The following is a 17661-nucleotide window of genomic DNA, read 5'->3' as shown; positions in this document are numbered from 1 at the left end:
AGCTGCGAATTAGCCTCTTTTGTTCGCGTGGTAAAAATGGCTTGTATAAAAAGTGTAATCGTGACCTCATAATATGTGCTTCGGTGGGTAACCTACTGAATCCTAACGAGTATCTAACTTCGATTCCTGGTTCGAGCAACATTTAACAAGTCTTTTATCGAAACGCAGGCAGGGGCCAACCTTCCGAGTGTAATTCTGCCATGAAAAAGCTTTCCATAAAAACCATGGCCCCTTTCGTAGGCGGCGTAAAAATGTGGGTAGCTCGTCGAGACTCAACGCTTTTACTGTACATACTATTAAAATTTAATCAACTTACATTGATATATATTTTCTCCGTTAAGGAATTCAAGAAGGCATGAACAATTTTTTTCTAGATTTCCCTTCAATATGAACGACAAATCTCAACAAGAAAAACTTCGCCCGATTTAGCACTCATTTAAAAGCTAGAAAAGTGAAATGAAACTGCTGCACTTAAATTTAAAAATAATAAATTCGAATACCTTCCTGTGTTTTCGAAACCGATGTATAGCTAACGAGTGGCAGACTATGTTTGCTTCTAAATACATATTTAGTGGGATATGTTGTACAGGACAAATTTTTAATTTAACGTCGACATACTTTGCTATATATTGTTTGTAAATGGTATTAAATTATATTATAATTACAATAAAAATCGAATGTATTGCGCTTTTTGGAAAAAACAACTTATGTAAATGTGTATATGTAGTTTAAAAAACTTCTTTCTTTTGGCTCCTCTGCACGATCAGATTTATACGAATATGCCTCACTTAAGTATGGACCACTTGAATTGCTCGCGCGCTGATTGCAACACCTGCAAGTGTAAGAGATTTATGTAAAAAGGAATATTTATTGAAAATTTCACAAGTTTTAGTTAAATTTTAAAGTGGGTGATTAGTATTTGTATGTCAAGTAAATATTAAAATTCTTTGACTTGCTTTTATTTATTTTGTATTGGCATAAGATAACAATAGTAAGAAGGATATGGAAGCACTTCTATATTGCAATAAAATGTTTCCGCTTTAGCAGCTGCTCTTGCCGATGTCATAAAAAGAATGTTTAAAAAATATTAAATAAATTAATTATAAATTAGATTAAGTGTTTTTATAGAAAAATCATTTTTGAGCTGGCATTAGAGCAAAAAGAGTAACACAAGCAAAATAAAAGTTTAAATCCTTTAAAATAGTTAAATGCTACAAACTACATACATACGTCCAAACATAATTTGAGGAAAAAAATAAACGAATAGTTTGTAACGTTCTGCATTCGGCTATTTTTTTATTTTTGAAACTTTTGCTTAGCTTAAAAATAGGCATTTAACCGAAGTACACTTATAATTGGTTTTTGTGTGTTACAAGAACTTTACTACAATGTTTTCTTAACTAATTGTAAGGCTTTTTCTACTCGGACGCTTGGCGTTCATAACCAGGCACTTTTTTACAATAGCCGTAAGCAACTACTACTTCTTGTGTGCACAATTCATACTGTCTAAAATAACTTAACTTTGCAAACCAATAAAATTATTATATAAATAAGAGAAATTTGTAACTTAAATTTATATGAGAAACCAAATGTGTGTAAATTAATAAAATAGTTCGAGCTTATTAATTTCTCTTTGATTCGAGTTCACCAATACAAGATAATTGCCACAGACTACCATAATAGTCCATTAATTTTATTAGTTACCTGCGCGACGGTCTGCTCTGCAATGGGAATGTCATCGTTGCGCAAATCCACACGTTTCACCACGGACGATGGATCGGCATCCAATATAACGCTGTCAATATAGAATAACGCAATTTAACCAAATATTTTTATTACACAGAATCAACTTTTGTTTTGGGATGCTCCCTATTTTCCATACCCGCCATCACAGATCTCATCGAACGCCAGCATAATGATTTCCAAATTTTCCAAAACCAAGCGCTTTTCCACATTCTTCTTCAGTATCAAACTTATCGTGTCATATAGGCAATTCAACACCGACAAGAGTATCAGTTCATTTTCATAGGCACTGCCCATCACATAGAAAAACAGATCCACATTACTCTTGTAGACGCAGGTAAGGCCGTCCAACATAATAATTTCCGTATTGGAACGATGTGTTTTGGTGAATAGATTCTTTTCAAAAGCCTTCTGCTCCTTCACCGTGGGCAAGACATTCTTGTCATAGTACTTGGCCAAGATGCGATTGCCATCGTTGTCCATGATGCACATGCCTTTGATGATGTTAAGTGTGGGCTCCTGTGGGAACAAAACGTAAACATTTTTGCTAATTTATTTATTTAAATGTATTTTATTTATAGTTTACCATCATGAATCCGTCCATTGCCAACCGATTATTTGCTACGAATGACGTCTACTTTGTTATCATTTTGTTTTCAAGTGTCATTCGCTGTATTGCACTAGCAGAAGTACAGGGTGAGAATATTTGACAGTGTACATTACACGTCATCCGCAACTGTCAACACGCTGGGGGTAGGCAACACTGGTCACGGGCCACTTGACTTCCGAGTTCATTTCGTTCCAAACCCATTACGGATTAAGGTGTTGAAAGAAGATAACCGGAAAACAAACCACAGCGTCGTCTGTTGAGTTTGATCCCAGACGGTAACCGGAACTCGAAAAGGCAAAATTGGAAATAAGAATTTATCAAATAATCATTCACAATGGATACTGACAGCATTTCAAATTTCGTAACAAAACAACAAATTCCAAATATTTTTGATCTTTCAGCAGTATTTGGGGATAAAATAGTTATTTAACATAAATACAAATATATTTTTATACAAAATGGAAGTTATACAGAAGTTGGATCAGGCTACAGTCACTGATACGCCAAAAGTTAAGCGCCGATCTAAAGAAAAAATAACGAAAATTGTTGAAGGAGCAACCGCAGGCAACGATGATGCTGAAGTGGGCACTAAAAAGGTTCCAAGAATTCAACTTAAAAAAAAATTGACCGACTTATCAGCAGAAAATCAAAACCTAAGCCAGGCTATTAGCGCGAAAAACGCAGAAATATCAGATCTAAAACGTTCAGTCCAATCTCTAAATGAAGTGCTTAACTCAGTGCCTATTGATGAACTGCGATGCAATTCGTCAATAGCAAGCTCGAAATTATTGGAGCTAAGCAAGAAAAACCGCCAATTACGTGCCGAGTTAGAAACTACCAAGAACCGTGTTAATAAAAAGGAAATGCAAATACAAAAACTGGAACGTGAGCTAAAACACGTCGAGGATAGAGCACACAATGCAGCGGCTGAGACACACAAGGTTTGCTAAGTACGAGAACTTGATAGCTTTTAATATATGCGCTCTTTCTTGCCCTCCTTCCCACTTTTTCTAGGATGCCTCAGATGAGCTGCGCGCCAAGCTAACCGCACTACAGCAAAAGTTATTTGAGACCCGCAATAAAAATTCTGAGCTACAAGGTCAACTTAAACTCGCCCAAAAATGTCTGCAGCAGGAAATCGGTGAACATTTCAATTTAGCTACAATGGCAGCCCAAGCACAGAACTCTAATTGGCGTGGTCGCGCACAACAAATCCTGCATCTACAACAGAAACTGCATGAATTAAAGGAGCGGCTGGATATTGTGGACAGGCATTCCATGGATGGACGTCCTATTCCTTATGGCTCTGATGGCATCACTCAATCTGAATCGACACCCACGAGCGCCGCAAAGAGTGTTGGTGGTCGTCCGGGCAGATATGAAGATGCGAAAATTGCAACGAATGCAAGTGCCACCTCCTTTGATCGCTACAATACAGTCGTGCGGAAGACAGAAATACTGCATCGCGCTAAGGTTGAAGGCCTGGAGAAAGAAATTGTCGCACTTAGAGGGCAATTGGAGGAACAACGTGGCAAAGTGTTGGCGCTTAAGGTGCGCAACAAAACACTCAATGACGATGTGTTGAAATTTAAGATAAAAGCCAATTCGTTGGAGGAGCAAACTGATTATAATGGCTTAAATTTAGCGAATATGAATGAGAAGATGAATGTGCAACGCTATCACTATGAAAATCGCTTGGAAGAGATGACGCGCCAGTTGAACGATTTGAAGCGCATACATAAGGACGGTGAATTTCGTGAAGAGGAGCTGCGGGTGAAGTTGGAGAATATGGAAAATTTAGTACAAGGCAAAGATACGCATATTGAAGAGCTTAATCAGAATATAGCGCGTTTGGAAACCGATCTCAAAGCTTTAGCGGGCGGTTTTCTTTTCTCATGTCGCGAGCTGCGCAAAGTAGGAAATAAAAAATTCAAAACTTCTAGTTCAATTTATTGCACATACTTATATTAACTTTTAATATATTTCAGGAAGAATTCATCACTATACTCGACGCATTAGAAGCTGAAAAAAATCATTTACTTGAACACAATAAAACGCTCATTGCACGCAGCGAACAGGATCGTATAAAGAATGAAGCGCTTCACGAGCAGGTGGCTAAACAAAAGGGGCGCATATCACGCTTAGAATCGCGCATACGTGAGCTTGAGAAGGAATTGGAAATGCAGTCAGAGCGGAAGAAACGTACGCAACGCATTGCGGACTATGTAAACAGCGTGAGTTCTTCAGTGTCATCAATGGGCACCTTCGTCTTTGAGAGTTCTTCGCTGAATAATCTATCGCATGCAGCGGTTGAGGAGATGACACAAGCGCAAATTTATCAAATGAAGCATGAGTAAGCAAATAGTGCGAAAGTATTATAGTTTTTTAGATAAACTTATTCTTGCTCTTCATTTTTTTAGGCTCGAATATGCCAAGGAGAAGCTAATCTATTTGACTGAAAAGGTGTTGCATTTGCAGGAAGAGAAAGAAAATGATGCGCGCGCCTTTGCTGATATAATAAACAGTTCAAAAAGTGTTGTGTTGGATACAATATTGAATAATCGAAGCAGTGCTTCGCTCTCAGTGGAAATTAACACTGGCGAATCGTTATGAAATGGGCATTTACAAGAACATTCGAAAATAGGTACGAGAGGATGTCGCATGGACATGGAATTGTATATGTATACGATTATTTTAAATTTATACAGATATCTGTCAGTTACATATAAGCTACCTACATAAACTGCGATTAGAAGTTTTGGTTACAGATATTTGAAATTAGCTTAGAATCGATTCGCTTATCAGTACGAGAGCACATGATTTGTAGTTTTTAGGTGTGAATTTGCTACGTAGGTGAGGCTTAAAATCTAATTTAGAAATTAAAAGACTTAGAGATTGCTCGTAGTAACTTTACGCCTAAAATGCTACAAATAGTGAACTCCCCTGATATTACTAATTATTATACAAATTCTTAGTTTTGTGGGCAATATTTGCGCAGTCTTTAAATCTCTTAATATCTGAAACATTTTTGAATTTTCCGAAAATTGTAATATTCAGGAATTATCGATTTATATCCACGGATTTATAGCCACGGAGTCTAAAAGAAAATTATAATTTTAAACTAAATACCTTATTATCGTGTAAATACCGACACTGCAAGCGACACATTTTTATTAATAAAAACACATTTAATAAGTTTAACTTAACTTTGCTATATTTATTTATAAAATGATTTCTTGAGTAACACGTATCTGTATCTGATCAGTTTTCGTTTTTCATATTCATCTATTGCACTAAATATTTACTATATTATCATGCACTTATTTAATTAGCTTATGATTTTTATTTTAAATGCATACATATTTCTGAAACATTGTATAGGTTTATCTCGCGTGATCGTTATATGTTATTCGAGTAGTTTCAAAAGCTTTATGATTGTATTGTTTTGAATAATTGGTGCATATATGAATCTTTTATATGCAATATTATTTATATTTTACTGTACATAAATGAGTGTTGAGTCGTGCCGAATTATATTGGAAAAGTCTAGGCGCAGGCGAAGAAGTGTTTGGTGTCATATAGGGTTTCTTCGCAACGCGGATAAACATATATTTGATGTAAAGTCTGTATAAGTAGCAGTTTAGCTTTCTACAGCATCCAGTGTTTAGTTGTGCCATTGTTAGGCGAGTCTCTCGAAGCAGCTGAAGCTCTTCATCAGCGATAAGCAGTGTTAGGTAAGGGCGAGAGTTGGGAAGGGTAGTGACCAAGGGAGACCCAAGAAGCGTGCAGCTTCTATATGGTCCGTCCATAGGAACAGAGGCGTTACTTTGGGCTATTGTGGTCCGAATCTCTGTGAATGCCGTTCAAGGCCTGTCGATATGCTGTCGGGTCCAGCGGTTGCTTTATGGCAAGTGGAGGCAAGTGTCCACGTCTGTGGCTCCCTACCAAGAATTGCTTGCAGAGCATTAAATTATGCTCCCTAATGGGGAGCATTTGCGCCTCGTCATGTCGTCAACGTCGTCTCCAGTGTATGAGTTATGAATGTCTGGTTCCCGTAATCCGTGAGTTCATAAAAATGCTTTCTACAGTGCCTGGGAGAAGGTCCTGATTGAAACTTAAATAAAACTGCATACAAGAAATTTTTCTGGAAATTCTGATTAAAAAATTTTAAATTGCCTTACGTACTATATTTTTATATCCGAAACTTGAAAATTGCAGATGTAGGGTATTGAATATAATATAAGCCCTCGATATCTAAAGTTCATCTTGTTTGTTATATGCCTAATTTAATAAAATATTTTTTTACGGATACAACAGAGTTGGTATTTGTTTTAAAAATATATACATATAATGATTTTAAGGGAGTGATTAATTTTTGGAACGTTTTTTCCCATTTCTGCTTTTATTTTTATTTGAATGACTTCAAAAACCGGCTTGCTTCATTACAATCTGGCATCTCCACTATTTCCTATATTAACATTTAGTACATAATATAGATTTTGCAACACTACTTTGGAAAAAAAATTGTATAACATATGTTATTGTTTATTCAATATTTGTATGTCAAAAAGAAGGTTATCCCTGTATAGTAGGATGGTCTTCAAAATATTAGATTATTTATCAGATTTCAGTTGCAAATTATGTAGAATTTTTTTATTAAACATTTTTCAAATCCGGTAGCGAACCCTAAAAGTTTATTTAAAACATGAAATATTCGTGGATGTCTTTATTTTGTACGTACAAAATTTAGATGTTGACATTTGAAGGACCACCCTACTGTATTGATAACGAAACCTTTTTTCTCAATTAGTTTCATACATGTATGTATGTATGTACATATGATGTATGTATCTATAATAACAGATTTTTACATATAACATACGAATCTACAGTCTTATGAGGTATTCTTTCATAACCGGTCCCCCATACCTGCCAATTTTTCTTTTAATTTAAAAATTGTTTTAAAATATATTCAAAAAAAAAATACAAAAATACAACTGGCATATTTGCAGGTTATTTACAAGGTCATTTCCAGGTCCACATTACAAGTGCCTTTTCTAGTAGATATTTGCAGTCGACAGAATTTGACCCTTGTAAAGGCAGCTTTACTGTTGAGCACCAGCTTTAATAACGGATTCGGTAATAACGGGAAATTACACGTGCAGATATGAAATCAAGTGCTGGGGCCATTTGCCCCCAAGCTGGTATGAAGGTCAATTCCTTCCAAGGGTTGACCTCCGATCCGACTTGGATCTCAGTTTTAAGGTCAGTTTGTCTTTATGAGGTGTTGCATGTGATTGAGATAAGTAACTCTATATGAACACAAAATAAATTATATGAAACAAAATTTTAAACTTTAATGTAAAAAGCTGAAGATTTTTTTAAGGAAAAGTAATGTTTTGTGTTTGGTCCACAGGACTCAAATATAATATCTACATACCTGATTTTATCTGAAGTAATGGGGGTTTTCAGCTAAAAAATGATGTTGACCTTGAAAACACATCCAAGCTCAATATGCCCCGCGCCATTGAAATGCTTAATTTTTTTCAAGGAAAATGTGCAGGTGTGCAGAAAGAATGCCTCAAATGTATTTTTATTTATTGTAGTTAAGCATTTTAGGTGTATGCAAATAAAAGGCACTTTAGGACATACATTTTATGCATAATAAGAATTTTTTTGTTATTTCGAACTACATTTTGTTTTTGAGAATTTTTCCTATCTAGTGCATTGAAGGTTGGGTAAAAATTAACAAACGCTTATTAAGCTATCAAAATTTTATGTGCAAGCGCGATGTCTCAAATATTATAAATACTAGTACTAGTTGTTTACATTTGTAAAAATGCTAAATATTTTAGTATTCAGTCCAATAGGATTCACTAGAGGCTTCATCAATTGATAACCGGCTATTACATCGATAAAAGTCATTGTTTATAAAAAGCGGTTGGTTTGTTAGTGATTGGTTTTAAATTTTTTTTTTTTATTAAATGTGTGACATACATATATTTTTTCACCTAAATTGATATTTATTTATAAAATTTTTATTTAATACTTAATTGTGTGTTCTTATTAGGTATTTATTAATGTATAATAATAATTGTTTTCATTTACTCGCTTTAGTCTTTACTGGATATTATGTCAAGTCAATTTTGCAAATTGCTAAAAATTCGTTCGAATTTCATTTATTTAAATGCCTTTACCTGTGTTTGGTCTAATGTTTATAACTTTTTATAAATACTTATAATGTACAAGTACATATCTATATTTTTTACCGACTTCAAAAAACGAGGAAGGTTATCAATTCATCGGAATATTTATGTTTTTTTTTTATGTACAGTAACGAACAAAAATATAGTTCATACTACAATAAAAAAAATTGCAAAAATTAGCGCTATTTTTTAGCAGCTTCAAACTTGCTTTTTGTTGTACTAAAATTGAATGGTCTAAAAAACTTGCATTTTTCTAAAAAAACAATCTGATTAGAAGGTTGCAAATTAGTATGCAAATTTTTTTAATTTTCCTTAGTTTTACACAAAGTTTAGCGATTTTATTTGCTTTGTTGTAGTATGAAATAGATTTTTATAAAAAATTGGCGAAAATAAATTAGAATAAAAAACTATGCATTCACTGTGAAAAATTCTCTTTTGTTCGTCACTGTATGTTAGCGGATAACCTGAGACCACGTGAACCGTTTCCGATAATTCTTTTTGTATCGGAGAGGTGGTACCTCAAGTGTGGTCCCATACTAATATGGTTTAGTTCCGATCAGTGGATCATGAAGAGATTAAGTCGGTTGTATTTTTTGCTCAAAAATTACTTGTTAGCCTTTACATTACCCATTGGAATTATTTTGCTAAAACAAAATTTGGCGCATTGTATGCTGATACTAATTGGGTAAACGATTAAATACGTAGACCATTCGTAGTCCAAACAAAATCTAATGAAAATGTGTATTTTTAGAGCGCGACTGCAGAACAACCTTTAAGTTGAGAATTTCTTCAACACACTGTTTTCTAATAAGCCGGTAATGGTATAGTTTAATGGCATATTGATGCATTAACTTTTGAACAGAGGAAACAAAATTAGATACGAGTCTCTCTATATTAAGTATTAAGATAGGCTAGGTTAGGTTAAGGTGATTGTCCTTTTTCAAGGGACTCAGTTGGTCCAGGGTGGCTCCTACGAACTACTCAGAAAGTACGAATTCAAGTGCCTATATTTAATCTCACTGCGTGAACCCCGTCAGGACGGTGGCCCGTCATTACACCTACTCCGGCTTTGCGAGCCTAAGGAGATCCCTCGATCGCACCTGGCCCACCCACGCCCAGAAAGACCTCGCAGTAGCACAAGTATTGGTTTTTCGCCAAGCATTCGTTGAGTTGACACGAGGCCCAAAATCCACAAGTAGTTAAGGGAACTCCCACTCTACCTTTTCTTGGCGATATTACCTCTGGCCAGCTCATAAGCCGCACAGTTCTCTGCGATATCGCTATGGCCTGGCACACATACAAGTCTGACATGGTAATAATCCGACACGATAAGAACTTAACTAAGGCATTCTCCTACTAGCTTCTAGCGTTTCGTAATGGAGCCTACCACTCTGACTGCCGCCCGGCTGTCTAAGAAGATGTTAACCTCCCTCACCGCCATCGCGCACAACAGCAGCCCATCGACTGCTTTTGGACTAAGGTAACGATATATTGATTTTCGATTACTTAATTTTAACGGTAACGAGATTCGTCTGAATACCCCGGTTATGCTTGATGAAGAAATGCCTAATATTAGCAAGCGGAAGAACTTAACTAAATCTCATATCGTTCGCTTGCTGGAAAGAACGTCGTAATCCAAAAAATAAATATTATTTTTAGTTAAGTATGCAGCAATGCCCGTAAGCCCTTCTTTTGCGTTTTTAGGAGGGGCGAAAAAAAATGGCGGAATAAACGAGGAGCGATGTCGTTCCCACGACCGTCGGGTCAACGTAACCGGAACGACCCAGATTTACATTTAGCCAAGGACTGTCACTTCAGCAACACTCCCCAAAAACTGTTTGGGAAATTTGTAAGCTGTTACAACAACAACAGGAGGAATGTGAAAGTAAATATTATTTGCCATTTTCCAATCTAAGCCTAATACAATTTTCAGATTGTTCATAAAGCGTATTTACTTTAGAAAATCTGAACTTTAACGGAGGGCAATAGAAATCCAAATCATCAACTTCTTTTTAATCGGCCAATAATTTCATTGGAATTAACTAAAAAAATATAGTAAACCGATATTTGCTCGCTTCTTTTATTGATAGATCGCAATAAGGTAATACATTTTTAAATTTACCGAATTTATTTATTCAAATTATTATCGAGAAAACTGCAACCACGTGCCACAATTTTTGCAACTGGGACACTCATATTTTCTTGAGAGCGCAAACTGCTTTAAGCAATTTTGATAGAAGACAATATCTTTGTTATTTCTTGAGCGTTTTTTAAAAGAATTTCTTCTTTTTCTTGAGAGCTGTATACTAGGCTTTACTCAGGTTTAAAATGCTAATCCCAAGTGGCATCTGCAATAGCGATTTCGTTCAAAAATTATTTCCCGTTCTCAGTACACAGCTCACACGCTGTTTTTGTTGTTGTTGTAACAGCATAAAAATTCCCCTTTAGAGAATCCTGGTCAGATATCAATCTGCGTCGTACACCCGACTGTGGTGGGAACACAGGGTAGGTTCTTTTGACGTGAGATGCACATATTTGTCGTTCATCTTTCGTTTAACTTAGACATAATTAAAGTTTTTGCAATTTGCTTCACGACTTTTTCAACATTTTCTGTGTGCGCTGCGCCTATCGTTTATTCTGTGAACTTTATTGTTTTCTGCTTGACAAAAAAACTGCTTAAACAAAAAAACTGCTACTTATAAATCATAGTTTTTTACTGGAACTTAATAATCGCATCAAAACCCCCACATTAGAGCTAAAAGAAACGTTGCGGGCCTTACTTTTTTCTGGGCTTGGTGCAGTTTAGTTCTATTGAGTACAAAGAAAACAATAAAGGTCAGTAACCAAAAACAAATTAGAATAATCTACTTAAATTTTTTTCATTTTATTATCACAAAAGTGTATTAATTTTTTACTTCCGCTCCCCAGATTTCGCGTTTTAATAATGTCGTATCGAGTGCAAGTGACGAGATTTAATTTATTATGCATTCGGTTTTTATGGTTTCTTTATTGAAAGATGTTTTTTTTTTGCATTGCTTTACTAATTAAATTTAATTACATTGTATGCCAGTATTTATTGTATTTTGTTTGTAAACGTAGGTACTATATAAATTTTATATAATGCATGTATGTATGTATATTTATAATATATGTAAACTTATTGTAGTATATCTAAGTTGTGATATAACAACAAACACAATTATCCCATTTGCAAATTCTATTCAATTCATATTAGTTGTGTTCATGAGTTCTATTTTTTTTTTTTTTTAATAAAAAATGTGTAATTTTTGCTTTCATAATTGTTTTTCTTTTTCCTTTCTTTTCTTTTGTTCCGTTTTTAACAACAACAATAATTGCGTGTTGGTGCTGCTTTCTCTCATTTACGCTACCTTCATTTCATTCGTCCTGTTTTAACTCCTTGTCAGGAGCATTTAATTATGTATAATTAATTATTGAATATTTATGTGCCAAATGCATACCTAGGGACATTTAACACTACACTTTCGCTGTTAGAAAGTGGGCCAATCCAATTCAATTCAATTCAATTCGTTCATTCACAATTTAAGTGAAATTCGCTTGGCGTAGAGATGATGAAAACCGAAATTATGTAAAAAGACAAAATCAAAAGACATGATTAAAGTAATAATAAAAATCAGTCTCGACTTGCGGTTGATTGCTCGGCTTTTGATTAGTAGTGGATTTCATGTCCCTAGAGTTGTGTGGCTCATGATAATGATTATTATGATGATGTTGATGATGATGATTATGGTGATTGTGGCTGTGATAATTGTCATCATCGAAATTCTTTAAGTGTTCATTCTCATAATCATTATTGCTATCAGCTATAAATATGTTAATGAAGAATATTAATACGACTACTAAATAAAGAATACAAATTAGTATTACAACAAATTGGTGATGACAACAACAATAATATAACATTCCCTATTATATAACGGCTTGCTCCACATAGTTGGCGGGCAGCATACCGGTTTTGCCAGTGCGTTCGACGCGTCCGGTCATCCAACCAGAATCGGCTGATTCTACTTCAAATATAACATCACCTTCACGGAAGCTCACTTCATCGGTATCTTGGGCTTCATAATCGTATAGAGCACGGTAGACACGCTGTGGAAGAGTGAGAAAGTGAATATAATTAAATAAATTCTTTAAAATAGAAGGTGCTCGTCGTAAACCCATTGCTAAGTATGTACAGTATATTTTGCTTTGCTGCCTCTATGCTTAAGTGCACATTTAAGATACCTACCCCAAAATGCGCATCAGAGGCATTATTTTTAACATTTATAAGGAAACTGCTCCGATAGATGCATTTAGCATACCTGCACATTGGCGATACCTGCCTTAAAAAATATGCGACTAGTATCAATTATCAAAGAAAGTATTACGTTTACCTGCACTGGTCCTACAATTACCTAATTTTACAACTTTTTGACGTAGAATACGTCTTACCTTAAGGTATGGGGGCTATGTTCAAATGTTGTAGTTGTAATTTTTAGAGCTTCACAAAAACGCTTATTGCACGAGAACTAATAAAGCGATTTCAAAGAAAAGTGTGGCGTTTCAAAGATAAAATTCCAAACCTGTCGACAGATTCATTTTTGTAAATAACCAATTCGGTTTCTGTCGTAAAAACAACGGTAAACATTGCCTTATTTTGGGGTCAATTTTGAGCCTTTAAAGTGCTCTAGCAACTTATTGTTGGCATATATAACTTTCATTTTCGGGATATAGGTTCTTTGGAGCAGTAGAAATATTATCGGGTACAAATTTTATATAAATTTAACAAATATTGAGCATTTTAAGGCAAAAAATTGTTGAAAAAATTTGCAAATTTCTTTCATTACCAAAATGCTCGAAAACCGCTCGAATGATTTTTTTTTTGTTTTCTTTAATCAAAAATTCAAGAGTTTTCCTTTCGTTTGGTATATGGGAAGTATTGGTTGATATTTTCTATATATGTTTATTTTATTCAAATATATGGGCATAAATGATTTTCCATACAAAATCACCTCGTCATCATTTTGCAAACACGTGCATATGTTGGAAGTGTGGGAAGGAGACAAAAAGTATGTATGCGTATGTAATGCGGCTTTTGATCGCAGCGTATGTACATATGTAAATGCATATATACGTACATATGAAAGTTTCAGTTAATGTGGATCTGTTTGGTTTTGTTATCGATATTTTTATCGATTTTGTTGCCGATATTTCAATCGATTTTGCCATCGATATTTTTATCGGTTTTGTTACCGATATTTTCACCGATTTTGTTATCGAAATTTGTATCGATGTTGTTATTGATTTTGCTATCGATATTTTCGGAACTTATCGATATAATGATCGATATTTTTATCGATTTTGTTATCGATTTTGTAATCGATTCTGTTATTGATTTTATTATTGATTATTTATCGGTTTTGTTATCGATATTTTTCTTGATTGTTCTAACAATTTTGCTATCGATATTGTTATCGCTTTTGTTATCGATATTTTTGTCGCTTTTGTCATCAATATTTTTATCGATTTTTCTATAGATATTGTTATCGCTTTTGTTGTCGGTATTTTTATCCGTTTTTTTACCGATTTTGCTATCGATATTGCCATCGCTTTTGTTATCGATAGTTTTATCGATTTTTTATCGAATTTATTACCGATTTTGTAATGGATTTTTTGATAGATTTTGTTATCAATTTTGTTATTGACTTTGGAATCGATTTTGTTATCGATTTTGTAATCGATTTTTCGATAGATTTTGTAATCGATTTTTTATCGATTTTGTAATCGATTTAGTTAACGATTTTGTTATCGATATTTTTATCGATTTTGTTATCGATTTTATTATCGCTTTTGTTATCGATATTTTTTTCTTAGATTGTGCTTTCGTTTTTGACTTGGATATGCTCTTAACCATACCACGTATTCTACGTTTAAATTTAGCGGGTGTATCTCCGATACAGCCTGCAGACCAAGACGAAGGCGCTGGACTGTTCCTTTTATTTATTTTGTTCATCTCGCAGAACAACGAAAATGGCTATAAATTTATGTAGTTATATAGATAATTAGATACTATTCGGTAAACAATTCGCTTGCAGTAATTTCTACGTGGTAAGTGCTTCTCCATTATTTACTTTCATAGGGATTTGGATACCTTCCTCATTGAAGTAGTAAAGAAAATTCGCTTAAGCACCTTTTTCGGATAAGTGCACACGTTTTTCGTGCAAAGAAGGAAGTGCAGCTAAGCAAAATATACTGTACATACTTATACTATTAAATTAGGAAAGGTCGGTAGGCTCTAAAAAAAAAAACTTTGAATTTTTGTGAATCTAGGAACTTGAAGTCTACGAAAATCCGTATTTCATTTGAAAATCATACTTCCAAAAGTTCACTGAATTAGGACAGTAAAAAAACGAATCTATAAGCACTAATAGGGGTATCTATTTAATAAAAATTCAAAACTATTATACTATTTTTCGGAAAAATAGGTGGAAGAATATTCTTTCATTGTTTTATTCTCACCTATAATCGCGTAGAATAAGTAGATATTAATCAAATTTGCATCCTCATCCCTACGTTACTTCAATTTGGTTATTTAAATTAATGTCTCCTTGGCATGCTTAGGTTTGTATAAAAGAAGTTAAATGCATTAACATTTGTTTTCTACAAACTTTCTAAAAGTTATTTAAGAGTTTTTGTAACGTCGCACATAGGAGTATTTGTGTAATAAAACCGGTAAAAAGTCAGTTTTATCAACTTTGATAAGTGTCTTTAAGCTTATTATTTCTCAGGCTGCATACATACCTACAGCATTGATCATATTATTATTAGCACCCCAAAGTTCAAAGTGATATTGTTTGCCATTTAGGCGTAGTACTCTGTTCACAGCTGTGAAATTTTGCCAGCAACACACATTGTTTGCAAGTGAAATTTTGACATCTCAAAAAGTGAAGTCTAGACTGATTTGTATAGTTCAGGCGCGTATCCAGTAAAAGGTTGTGGGGATTGTTTTAATATATCTTATTTTATTATTTGTTTTAGATTTCCTACAAATGATATGCCTTGGTTTCCTACATTATTTGAAGTGAAGGACATGAAGTCACTTTTCATCAAGCCCCACTTCACCTCCTTTGGAGAAGCCTTTGGCTATGCCTGGATTTTTCTCCATTTTTTTTTCTCTGTTCCATATAATAGGAAGGTACATAAAGAAGCTGTTTTCACAGCAAAAATATTCTTTTTCACAGTGTGGACAGAGTATAATAGTACACTATTTTGTGAAGGAAATGTTGTGGAATTTCATACTTAAGGTGCAATAAGGTTTTACTTTCTTGAAGAGTTGCCACCTATTAAAAAAATTTATTGAAATTATTTAAAAAAATAAATCAATTATTACAAATTGGGCATCAAACGAAATGGTTTCGAAAAACTTTGTTTCTTTGTTGGAGGGTTGCCATCTGTTTAAAAAATCATATTAGCTTAGAGAAATATGTATGACCTTATGGGTACCAAACGAAAGGGGTTTCAGAAAGTAGTAGTTTAAAAATATTTTGAAGAGGGTTGCCACCTGCTTGATATGTCGAATTTAGTTTACTTATACATAAGTTATACGAAACATCAAAATATGGATGTCAAACGAATTAGTGTTAAGAAATCTTTAGTTTGAACGCTAAGAATATTTTGAGGTGTTGGAAGAGGGTTGCCACCTGTTTAAAAAGTTAAATTCAAATTATTTTATAAGTTAAATGATATATTAAAATATAGGTATCAATCGAAGGGGGTTTGAAAAATTTGTATTTCTTAACTCTATTTAGCGGGGTTGCCACATGTTTGAAAGTTAAAATTCCACTTAATTCATCAGTTAATTAAAATATGTAACGCAGTGTGCGGCGAAGGAGGATTAACGATAATTAAGCTTGACAATTTTTTTGAAGAGGGCTGCCACCTGTTTGAAAGGTCTAACTTAATTAACTGATTCAAAAAGTATATGAAATATAAAAATACCGAAGAGAGTGGCCACGTGTTTAAAAAGTTACATTCAAATTATTCAGTAAGTTGGCTGAATTATTAAAAGATGGGTATAAATCGAAATGGGTTTGAAAGGGATTTATTCCTGGCCTTTATTTAGAAGGGTTGCCATTTGTTCGAACAATCAAATTCGAATTAGTTCATCAGTTTATTGAAATACATGTATATCACAATGTCAGACGAAGAGATTTAAGAAGATTTTAGTTTGAGAATACTTTTGAAAAGGAATTTCAACAAATGGGAGGTAAAATTAGAGAGCTTAGCCTGTAGATGTATGATAAAGTTTTATTTTTTTTAATTAAGAACTTTTTTCATCGGTACACGGTGATTTGAAATTCGATGAAAATAAAAACATGCACTGTGCGTAACTGCTCTTCGCTCAGAAACGGCTGCACGATTTGAATATTTGGCACTCGGATCTTTTCTAACTCTGACTAACATTTGGAATATTTTTTTAGGTTTTTGAAATTCAATTTTGGGCATTTTAACGCCATGCGGGTTCACTAGTTAACCATATTTGTATAAAAAATTAGCGAAAAATTAAATATTTAGTTGCCCGTATTGCAAAAAACTATCTTTACGTAAACTTTATTGATTGACTGTAAGTACTAATAATACGATTGTTCACCTACCAGACTTGACTTTGATTGTTGTTGTATCATTTGCTGATAATACTGTTGCTGATGTTGTTGCTGCTGTTGCTGATGAAGCGCATGCTGTTGCTGCTGCTGATGCAATAGCTGTTGTTGTTGTTGTTGGTGTTGCTGCTGCTGTTGTGACTGCTGCTGATGTAACTGATGATGCGATGCCGATTCGCCGGCCAACGAGCTATAAATGCCATTTGCAGGATCAATGTCAGCGATTGAACCGATACGTTTCGGGTAGGCGTTGTTCACTGAATGGTGGGGGGGAAAAACGACTGATTAAGAAAATATAGAGTATAGTTATAGGTACTTATTGCTTTAAAAAAAAAAATTAAATTTTAAAGCGCACTAAAAATATGCGGCAACGCGTGCGACACACAAAGCGCGACGTTTGGCGATATACGGGGCGCTTGTTTTT

At 34.3% G+C, this 17661-nt stretch overlaps 4 protein-coding genes across 5 annotated transcripts; 1 reads left to right on the top strand and 3 right to left on the bottom strand.

Moving 5' to 3' along the window:
* Nucleotides 1-471: 471 nt before the first annotated feature.
* Nucleotides 472-2433, bottom strand: LOC118753121 (coatomer subunit zeta-1). Of its 2 annotated transcripts, XR_004994780.1 has the most exons (5): nucleotides 2330-2433; nucleotides 1883-2262; nucleotides 1705-1795; nucleotides 957-1047; nucleotides 472-832 (listed from the first exon to the last, which is right to left on the bottom strand). XR_004994780.1 is itself a non-coding variant. In XM_036487983.1 (4 exons), the coding sequence occupies exons 1-4, from the start codon at nucleotides 2345-2347 to the stop codon at nucleotides 785-787; spliced, it is 537 nt and encodes a 178-aa protein (XP_036343876.1). In that variant the 5' UTR covers nucleotides 2348-2433; the 3' UTR covers nucleotides 472-784. The 2 variants fall into 2 exon arrangements, 1 of the variants encoding a protein (XP_036343876.1); XM_036487983.1 differs by lacking the exon at nucleotides 957-1047.
* On the top strand, nucleotides 2336-5427 carry LOC118753120 (coiled-coil domain-containing protein 13). The gene is made up of 4 exons (XM_036487982.1): nucleotides 2336-3294; nucleotides 3368-4267; nucleotides 4342-4706; nucleotides 4774-5427. Exons 1-4 carry the CDS (start codon nucleotides 2812-2814, stop codon nucleotides 4964-4966), a joined length of 1941 nt encoding a protein of 646 aa, XP_036343875.1. The 5' UTR covers nucleotides 2336-2811; the 3' UTR covers nucleotides 4967-5427.
* Nucleotides 5428-11901: 6474 nt separating this feature from the next.
* LOC118753119 (LIM and SH3 domain protein Lasp-like) lies at nucleotides 11902-17494 on the bottom strand (the record flags this gene model as incomplete). Its single annotated transcript, XM_036487980.1, is given in 3 exon segments — nucleotides 11902-12401; nucleotides 12466-12687; nucleotides 17232-17494. Coding segments are annotated over 2 exon segments (443 nt in total), but the record flags the coding sequence as incomplete, so codon positions are not given.
* Nucleotides 12181-12501, bottom strand: LOC118753118 (uncharacterized histidine-rich protein DDB_G0274557). The gene is made up of 2 exons (XM_036487979.1): nucleotides 12453-12501; nucleotides 12181-12401 (listed from the first exon to the last, which is right to left on the bottom strand). The coding sequence occupies exons 1-2, from the start codon at nucleotides 12499-12501 to the stop codon at nucleotides 12181-12183; spliced, it is 270 nt and encodes an 89-aa protein (XP_036343872.1).
* Nucleotides 17495-17661: the final 167 nt, after the last annotated feature.

The sequence above is a fragment of the Rhagoletis pomonella genome, unplaced genomic scaffold, assembly GCF_013731165.1.
Source record: "Rhagoletis pomonella isolate Grant_MI unplaced genomic scaffold, Rhpom_1.0 Rhpom_scaffold_02119, whole genome shotgun sequence".
Taxonomy (NCBI): domain Eukaryota; kingdom Metazoa; phylum Arthropoda; class Insecta; order Diptera; family Tephritidae; genus Rhagoletis; species Rhagoletis pomonella.
This window is presented reverse-complemented; position numbering and strand designations above follow the sequence as displayed.

What these genes read in the sequence shown, in the direction of transcription:
- LOC118753120 (XM_036487982.1), top strand. Translation starts at nt 2,812, where the DNA reads ATGGAAGTTATACAGAAGTTGGATCAGGCTACAGTCACTGATACGCCA. An exon ending in CATGTCGCGAGCTGCGCAAA is followed by an intron (nt 4,268 to 4,341) that starts GTAGGAAATAAA and finishes AATATATTTCAG; the next exon opens with GAAGAATTCATCACTATACT. An exon ending in ATTTATCAAATGAAGCATGA is followed by an intron (nt 4,707 to 4,773) that starts GTAAGCAAATAG and finishes TCATTTTTTTAG; the next exon opens with GCTCGAATATGCCAAGGAGA.
- LOC118753121 (XM_036487983.1), bottom strand. An exon ending in GATGAGATCTGTGATGGCGG is followed by an intron (nt 1,796 to 1,882) that starts GTATGGAAAATA and finishes CTATATTGACAG; the next exon opens with CGTTATATTGGATGCCGATC. An exon ending in CAGAGCAGACCGTCGCGCAG is followed by an intron (nt 833 to 1,704) that starts GTAACTAATAAA and finishes TTACACTTGCAG; the next exon opens with GTGTTGCAATCAGCGCGCGA.
- LOC118753118 (XM_036487979.1), bottom strand. Translation starts at nt 12,501, where the DNA reads ATGTTATATTATTGTTGTTGTCATCACCAATTTGTTGTAATACTAATT. An exon ending in ATTTGTTGTAATACTAATTT is followed by an intron (nt 12,402 to 12,452) that starts GTATTCTTTATT and finishes ACATATTTATAG; the next exon opens with CTGATAGCAATAATGATTAT.